General features: G+C 34.4%; 2 protein-coding genes across 11 annotated transcripts in view; one reads left to right on the top strand and one right to left on the bottom strand.

Annotated features, from left to right (window-relative positions):
* Positions 1–13,424, top strand: part of LOC147845236 (uncharacterized) — a 934,973-nt gene that overhangs the window by 271,416 nt on the left and 650,133 nt on the right. The gene's annotated exons all lie outside the window — the stretch shown is intronic.
* LOC137491262 (tripartite motif-containing protein 16) overlaps positions 1–13,424 on the bottom strand; it is a 97,374-nt gene that overhangs the window by 2,272 nt on the left and 81,678 nt on the right. Inside the window, exon 5 of one of the 4 annotated variants that reach the window (XM_087250530.2) lies at positions 6,904–6,995. The exons of the other annotated variants lie outside the window; for them this stretch is intronic. Coding sequence (XP_087106656.1) covers positions 6,986–6,995 — 10 coding nt within the window. The 3' untranslated portion in view covers positions 6,904–6,985. Of the gene's footprint in view, positions 1–6,903; positions 6,996–13,424 lie in introns of those variants that run through there. 4 annotated transcript variants of the gene reach the window in all.

Raw genomic sequence — 13,424 nt, 5'->3', positions numbered from 1 at the left:
AATAGTTGTGAATATTGATCTGGTAATTCTGCAGCTCATAGATCTGCTCCACTGACAGAAGCTGCCTTTTTATTTTCCACAGGATTATAATCAATGTGCACCAGGACAAAGCAGCTTTCAGCACACAATAGGACTCAGATCAGAGGAGTATTGCACACCAGTAGATTAAGAAAGCCAGGATTTCAGAAAAAGTGCAGCTTCACAGCTTTAAAAACCACCAGTCAGTTTTCAATTACTTTGGGAAGCACTGGTCAAGTAAAAACTACAAAGTAGAGGTGTAAACCTATACTGGTCTCACGGTTCGGTTACGATTATCATGCCTTTGATTCGGTTCAATTCGATATCTCGGTGCATCACGGTGCATTGACGATGCTTCCATATACAGTGTTATTTTTTAGGGGGGAGGCTATAACAAGCTAATTGTATAAACACACAGACACACAGCACCACACTGTTTCTGTCACACACACTCAAGCCCTCGCAACAGGGAGAGCTCGCGCTGAGCGGAGGAGAAAAAAAAAAGAAGCACTTTTCCAACGGTTCCTTACTGAGAGCTCCTCTCAGCGCGAGCTTTTCCGGCTAAACACATATTGCGAGGGCTTAAACGGAGCAGTGCTCGTAATGTCGAACGAAAGAAAAGAAAGGCAGCTGTTAAACATAACCAGCTTTGTCTTTTTTTAGGAAACACACTTTAGATCTTTTTAGGGTAAGAGGTTTTTGAGTTTTTGGCGTCTATAACCGAATGTGTGTCAGGAATATCGAAAACAAAACCAACTGAACCCTGCATCCCCCTGGATATGCAGCACCCTTAGCATTAGTCTATGGTGCCTATGCCACTGGCCGGCCCTGAGTTGGCTAAGTGTTGGAAATATCCGCACTTGCCTCCCTTGCGACATAGCGCATAGGAGATAAATGACGTCAGTACATAATAACCGGTTATGATTATTACTGAACCGATACCGAATTGTCCGTGTCTGTGTGACCGTGTATAGGATAAGTGGTAGTGATTGATGTTGATAACAACCAATCAGGGGCCAGTGCTGCCTATTTTAGAGCCGGTTGGCTGTGTTAGGTGATGTGTCACCTCCAGCCCCGCCTTTCTCGTTCCGCGTTTTTTGACATCTGTTTCAGGTATGTTAGCGGTTGTGTCTCTCTCTCTCTCTCTCTCTCTCTCTCTCTCTTGCGCATGTGTGTGCGTCTGTGGAGCGGGTGAAGCGTGACTGTGAGAGCGACTGTGTTTTTCCCAACTTTCACGGTTAGTTTATTGCTTAATTTACTTTGGAATATTGTGTTGAAGTTTTTAGCTTCTTTTTGGCCATTATGGCCGGGGTAAAGGAAAGTGGAGGGTTAGAGCAACTAACTAGACGGCATGGAATCAAAGTGCCGGTCGGAGTTGATTGTTCTGTGGAAGAATGTAGCCTTGCTGTCGGACAAATAGTTGGATGTGAAAGCATAAGATCTGCTTCTAGAATGAATCATGCAATGGTTCTTTTTTTGGATTCAATAGATAAGGTGAACAAGGTTGTAGAACAAGGCATTGTAGTGAAAGACGCACACACAATGGTTTTTCCTCTGATAAATCCGGCGAGGAAAGTTATGTTGTCAAATGTTCCGCCTTTCATAAAAGACGACGTTTTAGAATGAGAATTGTTGCGATATGGACAAATTGTTTCAGCAATTAAAAAGATCCCGGTAGGATGCAAATCACCACTGTTGAAACACGTTGTGTCGTTTAAACGACAGGTGTTTATGGTGTTGAAGCAAGGACACGAAGAGCTGAATCTCTCATTCAAATTTACGATCGATGGGTTTGATTATGTAATCTTCGTCACAACTGAAACAATGAAGTGCTTTAACTGCAACAAAGAAGGGCATTTAGTCAGATTTTGCCCAGAGAAAGAAAAAGAAAAAGAGACAAATACAATTCAGACTCAAAAGAACAATGCTTCGGTAGCAGAAATCAATGTAAATGAGAACGAACAAGATGAAAGTGAAGTAGCGATAAATGCTGCACAACCCAATGCAACAGAGACGAACAATGACATTAGGGAAACAACAGTAGGCACAAAAGACGCTGATATTGTTCTAGAACAAGAATTAATGGAAAATACAGAACCTAATCTTGAATTGCTAAACACTAAGCGAAAGGCAATAAAAAGTGCACATAATGAAAAAAATCCAAAAAAAGAATCACATCAAAGAACAAATAGAAATCAAAGACATGACTAATGCAGGTGCTTGCAGTGAGATGGAATATTCATCGGAATCTGATAGTGAAAAAGAAATCTCTACACAAACAATGTTGAAATTAAGAGAGGAAGAGAAGTATGATTTGGACAAATTTCGTAGGTTTCTACAAGTAACAAAAGGAAAAAGAAATGTGGTAGTAGAAGATTTCTTTCCAAATCTAGCTAATTTTATTGAATCTGCAAGAGACGTGATGAAAATTGTGGGTGGAGATGGACTTGTTGAGACTGAAATATATCGTCTCAGGAAATTAGTTCAAAAGACAAAAGCACAAATGAAAAAAGATGATTTGGAAGGATCACAATAATAAGCAAAATTATGTAGTGATCTTAATAGCCATTTCTCTCTTGATTATGGCTGAGTTTAAGATTTCCTCACTAAATTTAAATGGAGCACTAGATATAAAAAAGAGAGCTTCTTTTTTTGAACTAATTAAATTAAAAATATTGACATTTCATTTGTCCAAGAAACTCATTCATGTATTAATAATGAGGTCGATTGGCATAAAGAATGGGATGGCACTATTATAATGAGTCATAAAAGCTCTACCAGTGCTGGCGTGGCCATTCTTTTTTTCAAGATCATTCTCACCTTTGTCTTATGAAGTGGAGGAAATTATAGTTGGTAGGTTAATTAAAGTTACTGCAAGATATGAAGGAAAAAAAAATTATCTTCATAAATGTATACGCTCCTGTTATTGCAAGAGAAAGAATGATTTTTTTAGAAAAATTAATTGATACTTTAGAAGGATGTAACTCTGAAGAATTTCTTTTTTTAGCTGGAGATTTTAATTGCACAACAAATAATTTAGACCGAAATCACGTTGAACCACATATGGCTTCAAGAAATAAGTTAATAAGTATTGTTGAAGCCTTTGATTTAGCAGATGTGTGGCGTGAGAAACATAGAGATTTTAGACAATATTCTTGGACCCATTACAGAGAAAATTATATCTCTATGGCTATAATTGATAGAATTTACTGTTATAAACATCATTAACAGATTTTTAAATCATGTGCTATCTCTCCAGTTAGTTTCTCAGATCATGGATTAGTATGTGGAGTGGTTTTTATAAATTCAATTAAAATAAAAAGTGCATACTGGCATTTAAATGTTTCCTTACTAAATGATAATTTTTTTAAGAAAAGTTTTATGCATTTTTGGAATAACTGGAAAATTAATATAAAGAATTTTGAATCAATTCAGCAATGGTGGGATGTGGGGAAAATTAATATTCAACAATTTTGTAAACAATATACTCTTAATACTTCCAGAAATACTGCTAAATTAATAGAAGAAGTCGAATATGATATAATAAAACTTCAAGTGTTAAGTGATTCAACTCGAGATCAAACCCTTTTACAATCTATCAAAAAGAAAAAAGATTTTTTAGGAGAACTTCTTGGAATTAAAGGACAAGGATCACTTATAAGGTCACGTTTTCAAAATTTTAATGAGATGGACACATCAACCAGTTTTTTTTTTAGTCTTGAAAAAAAAAACGGACAAAGTAGAATAATTCATTTATTGTTAGATAATAATGGAAAGGTTTTGACAGAGCCTGCTGAAATACGGAAGAGAGCGATTGATTTTTATTCAGATTTATATGCTTCTGAGTATCAAGAAAATCTAAATATTACACACAAGTTTTTTGAAGGTCTTTCAGAAGTACCAGCTGAAATAAATGCTGCACTTGAACAACCATTGAACTTATTTGAACTACATTCAGCCGTGATGAGTATGGCCAGTGGTAAGGCTCCAGGAATTGACGGAATCCCTATAGAATTTTATAAAACCTTTTGGAGTATTATAGGTTCAGATATGTTGGCAGTTTTTAATGAAAGTTTTATTAAAGAGCAACTCCCTTTGAGCTGCAGAAGAGCAGTGTTGACTTTGTTACCAAAAAAAGGGGATTTGAGAGATATTGCAAATTGGAGACCTGTTGCTTTGTTATGCGCTGACTATAAAGCTCTGTCTAAAACCTTAGCAAATAAATTAAAGAATGCAATGAATTATATAATACATAGTGATCAGTCCTATTGTGTTCCGGGTAGGTCGATTTTTGATAACATACATTTTATAAGAGATTTAATTCATACTTCTAAACTATTTGGTTTCAATTTTGGCCTTTTTTTAATGGATCAAGAGAAGGCTTTTGATCGAGTTGAACACGAATATTTATGGAGAACAATGGAAGCTTTTAATTTTTCTTCTGTTTTTTTAAATAGGATTAAAGTTCTTAATGGAGGTATTCAGAGTATGTTGAAGGTCAATGGTGGCTTAAGTGCACCGTTTAATGTAAATGGGGGAATAAGACAAGGGTGCTCCTTATCAGGAATGTTATATACTTTAGCCATTGAGCCTTTATTGAATAGATTACGTAGTGAATTGATAGGGTTAAATATTGATGATAATTTTAAACCTGTGTGTACTTCTGCTTATGCAGATGATGTCCTTGTTATCATTAAAAGTCAAAACGATGTTGAGAAAACAACCTTAATAGTAAATGAATTTGGTAAAATTTCATCTGCCAAAGTTAATTGGAAAAAGAGTTCAGGTCTGATAGTACGAGATTGGAGAGATGAAAAACCTATGTTACCAGGTGGTCTAAACTGGGTTAGTGAAGGGTTTAAATATTTGGGTGTTTTTTTAGGGAATGATTCTATAGAGGAAAAAAATTGGAATGGGATTGAAGAAATGGTTGATGGAAAATTGAAAAAATGGAAATGGCTTCACTCATGTCTATCATATAGAGGTAGAGCTTTGATTATTAATAATTTGGTAGCCTCTATATTGTGGCATAAATTAGCAGTTTTAGAACCTCCAGCTGATTTATTAATAAAAATTCAGAGAAAGCTTGTTAATTTCTTTTGGAATAAATTGCATTAGATACCACAGAATATTTTATATTTATCAAAAGAACTAGGAGGTCAAGGTTTGGTTCACTTGACAAGCAGAAAAGCTGCTTTTAGGATACAATTTGTGCAAAAGTTTTTATATGGAAAATTGGAAGTTCCATGGCGAGTGTTAACTGAAAATATCTTAAAACAGTTTGGAAATTTGGGATTAAAACAAACAATTTTTCTTTTGGATACCAATGTTTTAAATGTGAGAGGTTTTTTTCCCTTTTATTGCAGTGTTTTCAAAGCTTGGGGTGTTGTAGAAAGAAAAAAAATGTGTACAAAAAATTCCTCCTTGTTCTGGTTATTAGAAGAACCAATTGTGCATGGATCACGAATTGTTTTAAAAAAAGATGATTTTGTTGGACTAAACGATATCTTCATCAAAACTGGAGTTTTAAAAGTGAAGGATTTGTCAATGTTAGCAGGTCCAAATCTAAATAATGTGAAAACAGTGGCACAAAGACTTGACATTCATTCTCTAAGGAAAGTTGGACAAATTCTAACAGTTTTTCGGGACTCTTTATCAGAAGAAGAAAAGTTAAAACTTAAAAACTGGATGAATGGAAGCGAATTGCCTGAATGCACTGACTTTTTTCCCGACATATGCGTAAGACCAAAAATGGAGGAAGAGGACTTTGAACTTTTATACTGGATTTTTAAAAATGACGTTCGTTTCACTGTTTTTAATTCTGTTGGTGGAAAATGTATTTATTCATTCTGTGTTAAAGTGTTAAACAAAGGAAAACTAAAAAATAAGATTGACACACCCTGGAGAAAATTTTTGAAAGTTAAAGATGAAATAATGCCAGTATGGGAAGCAATTTATAAGCCACCATTGACAAAACGGGTTGGAGATATTCAATGGAGAATACTCCATGGTATTATTCCTGTAAATGCTTTTGTGTCTATTTTAAACTCTGATGTTACAGATTTATGTCCTTTTTGTAATTGTAGAGAGACAATTTTTCATTGTTTTCTTAAATGTGAACGATTATTTTTATTATTTGAGTTTTTAAAGGAATTGTTTGAATTGTATGGAGAAATTTTCTCTGATGTTTGTTTCATTTTTGGAGTGAAAATTGGGAAAAAAAAGAAGAATGTTTGTAAAATGTTAAATTATTTGGTAGGACAAGCGAAAATAGCAATTTACATAACAAGAAAGAAAAAAATAGAACAAAGCACTGATTTAGATGTTTTGTTGTTTTTTAAATGTATAATAAGGGCTAGAATACAGCTAGAATTTAATTATTATAGATTGATGGACAATATTGTAGGTTTTAAAGATATTTGGGATTCAGATGGACAGATATGTACTGTTATAGGAGAGAACTTATCTTTTTCTGAATTATTTTAAAAGAAAAAAAAAATGTGCTAATGTAATTTTTTCAATGATCTTATACTGATTGTGTATTGATTCCTTTTTAAAAAAAGGCAAAATAAAGTTTGTTAAAATCTCTCTCTCTCTCTCTCTATATATATATATATATATATATATATATATATATATATATATAATGTATGTATTTGTGTGTGTGTTTATAGTTAATTACTATTAGTTCATGATAGTTACTAATGATTGTCACATCCCCGACTCTGTCCTGCTGCTCCACCTACCACTCTCTCTCATCATCAAGTTCCCTCAGCACCAATCATAGTTCTCCATCTCCTGCCACCTCTTATCACCGCTGACAACAGTCACCTGATTTTTAAACAGTGACACCTGCACCCCTCATCAGCACTCCCTATATAACCTCGGTTCACCTTACCTTCTCCCTCACTTGTCTGCTTCCATGGGTGTTTCCCCTCTTCTAAGTAGTTGTGGGCAAAGCGAGGCTTCATGAAACACTAAAACAGTTGAAGCAAATGTGTCAAAGCTTCAAAATGTTTCGAAACCCTACTCTACAGTGACACATAGTGGTCATTTTTTATGTATTGCACTGTAACAGCTTCAGCAAAGAACAGTTAAGCAAATTGAGGTATTAAACCCCACTTTGTAGAATTGAACATTCAAGAGATTTAGTGGAGAGGTTAGGGTGTCTGACTACCAAGCGGGGATAGTGGATTTAGATCCAGGCTGATACAGCTATTTTTGAATGCTTTAATACCAGTTGGTAATGCTTTGTTCTTGTTTTGTTTCAACATTGGTCTGACAACTGAATAAACACTTTGTGAATAAATGTCTTATTTTGGTCATAAAACAGGGTTGTTGCTAGATCAGACACAGTTGTGGCCAGAAGTTAACAAGAATTATTTATAATATCCAATAAATTTCCCATTTATAGTTTTTTTTTAACGTCTACCCAAACGCAAGCATCACAGTACTGTAAAATATTAATTATTGTTTCACAGTGTTACAAACTGAACCCAAAAGTCATTTGAAGCATAGTAACAGCATGCAGACACACAGTCCACTAGGCTATATGAAACAGAACTTTTTTCTGACCCTGGCAGTCGAATGCAAATTCACCAGGTCTCGAAACACTTCTAAACTGATCGATGCTTTAAATCGCGACTTGGGTGTTTCAGATCATGCTTCATTGCAGTGTTTGAAAATCTGTGAAAGTATTTAGTGCTTTAGGTCTTGCTTTGTTGACATTGAAAAGAGGATTGACCACGGCCTGTTAAATGACTGCTGATTGTATATATTTGTACATAGTAAGTAGGGAGCTTGACGCCATTTTCTTTTATACCTTCTTTAATTTATTTTTTTTTCAATTCAATTCAATTCAGCTTTATTTGTATAGCGCTTTTACAATGTAGATTGTGTCAAAGCAGCTTCACATAAATGGTCTCTTGTCCTCTCTTGTGGACAAGAGAGTAAGGTAAGAAACCCAGCTGGCACACGACCGACCTTCAACGTTAAAATATGGTTGAAATAAGGTCAGATGTGTTTTGAACGTTGAAATAATGTTGATAGAACGTTTAATGTTGAACGGTTGAAAAACAGCCTGCATATGACAAGGCTTCAACGTTGAAATGTGGTTGAAAATACGTCAGTAGTTGCTTTAATGTTGAAACAATGTTGAATGATAAATGGTTGAAAAAAGTTACAGAAATCCTTGTACAAATCAACGTTGACATTTTTTTTTATCATGATCTGTATGTTGAATTAACGTCATGGCTTCACCCAATATTCAACATGTTTGGTTACCATGGTATCAGAGGACTCGGCGCACGCGGCCGCGCGCAGCGCTTCACTTCACTTAATTACGAACACCTGACCTGCAGTGCAGCAGAATTCAGAGGTAAGCGTGTTTTTAGATGCTTTAATGTTTTATTTACCCCCCGATTTTGCTTTACACACAGTGTATCTTAAATGTGACTTGGTGTAGTGTTTCGAATTTTGAAGCATTTAAAACTTTCCAGATTGGTTTTTAGTCTTGTTTGCGCTCCGGTGACGCGCAGCTAACCTCGAGGTAATGTCACATGTTTAACATTAGTCTAAATGAGCGTTTTTATGGCAAATTCAAAGCGATAAACTCCAAACGCAGTTTAAAGTTACTGAGCAACGTTATAAAACAATATCCTTTTATACGCTGTATCATTAGTGTTATTATTACAAAGTGAACTGCTGTCGTTTCACTGTTGTTGTTGTTTTTGCTTATAGAGATGTAACTTACTCCAGAGACGCACTAACTTGCACAGCATTGAATGGAAAAGGCTTTGTCCATGTAAGTTTACTTTACCTTTAACTAAGCTATCTGTTAAATCTTCTTGGTGCTTTGGTTGGTGATATTCTCTTTCTAATCTGTTTGTTTATTGATTGTTAGGCTATGTTGTGATATTATATTGTTATATTGATATTATTATTGTGAAATCATGTTGTGATGTTATACTATGTGACAGTATTGGGGAACAAATATGTATTTAGTTAGAAATTAATGCTTAAATTACACTTTGTATAGTAGCAGATAAGAGGTGTAATGGGTTTTAATTTTCTGGGTTTTCTGGAAGGTCCAGTTGAGGGGCATCAAGAACACGCAGATGGCCTAAACCTGTGTCAGCCTGGACAGACTGCAGTTCTGCTATTCCGAGCCAAGGCTTTTGTATGGATGTCTGACTACTGCTGTGTTCTCTAAACTAGGTATTACTGGAGCAAAACAACAGCACCTGTTACAGTGAAATTTGTATTCATAAAAATAGTGATACATGTGTAGCAGGTCCAGTACATGTGATGTCATTGAGAAGTTGTTTTTATTAAATGTCATTAAAACAAATAAATAAACATGCTATTTAAATAAATCTAAATATTAAAAACTTGAGGATTAAGATGAGAAATGAAATGCATCATCTGTCTTGCGAAAGGGGTCTACTTAAGAATTCTGGTGTTTTCCAACTGAAAGGGATAGTTCACCCAAGAATGAAAATTTACTCACATTTTACTCCCCAAATGGTTTAAAACCATTATGAGTTTATTTTGTTGAACAAAAAAAAGAGGCTATTCTGAAAAAAAAAAAAACTAAAAACCTGTAAACATTGACCTCCATAGTAGAAAAAAATACTATAGAAGTCAATGGTTATAGATTTGCAGCTTTCTTCAAAATATCTTCTTTTGTGTTCAACATGGTCAGTAAATGACGACAGAATAAACATTTTGAACTATCCCTTTAATTCTCTGTCCTACATGAAGACTTTTGTAGAAGTGCTGCTCCTTCTAGAGTTTTTCTCAACCATATGTCTAAAAAGCTTCAAACAGCTTTTACAGTACATGTAATGGTTTACAACAACTTGTAATTATTATATGTGTTGAATGTTTCATGATTCTTTACTGCAGCCTTTGTTTAAAAAAAAAAAAAAAAAAAAAAAGTAATTTTTTTGAGAATCTGAAATTTGAATTCTGGAAATGCTGGCACTGGTGGTGGCGAAGGGCTTCCTGACGATATCACACCTAATTCTTCACTTCTCTTAGTTAGAAATATTCAGATGGATGAGACAAAATTATTGAGTGTGACGATATTATAGGACAAATTTGGATTCAATAAAAAATAAATATTTGAATTTCACTTTGTATAATAGCAGATACCAACTTAGTTGTAACCTCCTATTTCATTTATTGCAGGTTATCTGTAAGCTCCATTTGAGGTCATCAAGGACATACTGATGGCCTAAACCAGTGTCAGCCTAGACAGACAGACAGACATCTATTGCAGTTCTGCTACACAAGACCAAACTCTCTGCTTTTGTATGGATGTCTGACTAGTACGGTGTTCTCTAAAGGTATAACTGGAGCAAAACAACAGCATCCGTTACAGTGAAATTTGTGTTCATAAAAGATATGTGTAACAGGTCCAGTACATTTGTCATAAAGGTTAAATCACAGCAAGTACTGTAAAAATAACTTGTTTGCCTTTGCCACAACAGGTCATGGTGTGTGCATACTGCTCGTAGTAAACACATGCTGATCTGATGCGGGAGAGATATACGCAAACACATTTGTATTTACTGTTTTGTTTTGCCTCACTAAAGTGTTGTTGGAGCTTGGTATGTTCACAGTTGAAATCACTGAAGTCACATGGAATGTTTTGACAATGTGTTTTGTGCCTTATCTTGACAATGACCATCTTGGGACTATTGCTGTCTGTAGAGGATGAGGAGCATTTAATCTAAAATATTTTAGTTTGTGTTCTGAAGATTAACAGGTCTCTGGGATGACACAAGTAATTAATAACAGAACCTATATGAACACTTAATGTGACATGTAATAGTGAAATAGTGGTCCTACATTCACAAATGTGAGCCATTATTATAAGACCCCTATGAACATGCAATTTTTATGATACTAATAATAATAATGGAATAACAAATTGCTTTTACTGTTGTGTTTGTGAGAGAGAATCAAACCATATATTCTACACATTTTCTTGATGATTTACTGAAATATTTGTCTACATGTTCCACTGTCACAGGTGCTCAGTTTTGCTGAAGTAATGCTAAACACAATAATACTTTATGCAAAAAATAAATAAAAAATAAATATTTAGCATGCAGACCTGCAAAGTGAAGGAGCAATGTCAGGTTTAGATTATAGCATGAGTTTTCACTATTGTGAAAGTGAAGCCATTCATTTACAATGAATTGGAATAGCAAACCTCATTATTGATTTTGTAGGAAACTCACCTGGTGTTTGAGAAATAAATATGTATTTAACTGCTAGACTGATATAGATGTTTTAGTGTTTTACACTTGATTCTTTGTCCCCAGTGCCATCTTTTACCTCAAGTGTTTCTCTCAACCTATAAAACCTCAAACAGATGTAATGTATTTCACTTGTGATTCTTAGTTGTAAGTGATGTTTTTTATTATTATTTTTTACTGCAGCCACTTTAAAAATGGGTATTTTGTAAACTTTGTAAACAGAATTGTATTTTGGAGACTGTGATGGTTGAAGTGTAGTTTAGTTACTTAGTTTAATTTAGTATCTGTCTTTCTGAAGATGGTAACACTTTACAATAAGGTTGTATTAGTAAGTGTTAATGTATTTACTAACATGAACAAAGAACAATGAAGCATCTTTCATATAAAAAAAGTACAGTTCATGTCAGCTCAGTGCGTTAATGTTAACAAGCATACATTTTGATTTTAATAGCATCGGGACATATTTCAATTAATTAAATGATTAATAAATGCTGTACAAGTATTTGTTCTTTGTTCATGTAAGTAAACATTAAGTAACTTTAATTCATGAAACCTAATTAAAAAGTGACTAATTGTATGCCTTTTTCTGTATTTGAGTGTACAGCATGTATAGTAACCTGCATGGTTTTAATAAACTATGTATGCTGTAAATGTTGCTGTATATTTAGAATAAGTGAAATAATGAGGTGTGTATTAAATAAATTGATACACAGGCTAAGTTGTGTATTTGTGTTGTGTATTTTTTATTAGTAAAAATTTTTTTGCTATATTTATGGACTTTGCGTTGTATGTAATTCCTATTTAACTTACGTTGAATGTATGACGGTGAAACAACGTCACGGTATCAACGTTGATCCAATTTGCAAAATCGAAAGGTAATTCAACCTTCATTCAACGTCTACAAAACGACCATAATTCACCCATGAAGAAGGTAAGAGTGAAACAACGTTGTAATTTCAACGGTGAATCACCGGTGGTGGTCCGACGGTGAAACAACGTCACTATATAAACGTTGATCCAATTTGCAAAATCGAAAGGTAATTCAACGTTGATCCAACCATAGACCTGACGTTGATTCAACGTTGAGTCACCGTTGAAATGCCGGCTGGGCTGTAGCTTAGTTTAGCTTTTTTACATATTATGTTCCATTACTCTAAATGTTTTTTTATTTTATTTATGGCTTATATAAAAATATATATAAACGCTTCGCTCTGAATCTGATCATGCAAGGATCATGCGCAAAAATGCGCATTTGTCTTAGGCCTGGCTATTTTAAATAGATCTGTAAATTCTGTATTTTAAAAATTGATCGTTTATAAGGACTAAGCTATTAATAACTGTAAGTCTTCGAATGGAAAAGTTTTGATTAAAGTCCTGTAGTTTTAAAGATTTTCTACAATTTAGGAAGAATTAGATTAAAGAAAACTTAATTAGGCATAGGCCTGTAGTGCGCGAATGCACTTCCCTTTTTTATTATTTAATGCAATAGTAAAACCATAAATGCAAACAGTTAGCAGCACAGAGAAGAGCCAATGTCAAGTTATTAGCGCAATGCACAGACAGCTAGCTCGTCAGTTAGTCTGAACTACAAAACTACAAGCCATTATTTATTGTCAAATAAGTCTGTGTTTAATTAGTTCATTTAAAAATGTGTTCATTAATCCAGCGTTTTAGAATTTCTCAAAAGTCTTGTTGAGTGAAGAATACGCGAGAAATATATTGCGGCTCACCTTATATCACCTTGGCTCACCTTAAATATATATATATATATATTACTATTATTATATATATATATATATAATACAAAATGAAATAACAGATAGGCCTAATGCTACTAACAGCAACAACAAATAAAATAATAAGACGGGCGCACTTTGGCGTTGCAATAAAATCTTAAAGATCTTAAAACCTGCTTCTTTTTGTTTGTAAGGTATTGTTTTCGTTATTACTGATTCAAATTACTGGAGTATGGGAGACGGAGCGGGCTAATCAGGCGCAATCATCGAATATAGGCTATTCAATGCAAGCCGGCACCTCTGTATTGACTGCATGACTGGATGTGGTGAACTGTCATGATTTTGGCTTTTGCAGGACACTGAGTAATGCTCATCAGAGGGGATTTAGAAGTGGTCAAAGCCA

Source organism: Danio rerio, chromosome 4 (assembly GCF_052040795.2).
Source record: "Danio rerio strain M-AB ecotype USA chromosome 4, GRCz13ab, whole genome shotgun sequence".
Classification (NCBI taxonomy): Eukaryota; Metazoa; Chordata; class Actinopteri; order Cypriniformes; family Danionidae; genus Danio; species Danio rerio.
Note: the sequence above shows the minus strand (reverse complement) of the source record. Positions and strands in the feature narration are given on the sequence as shown.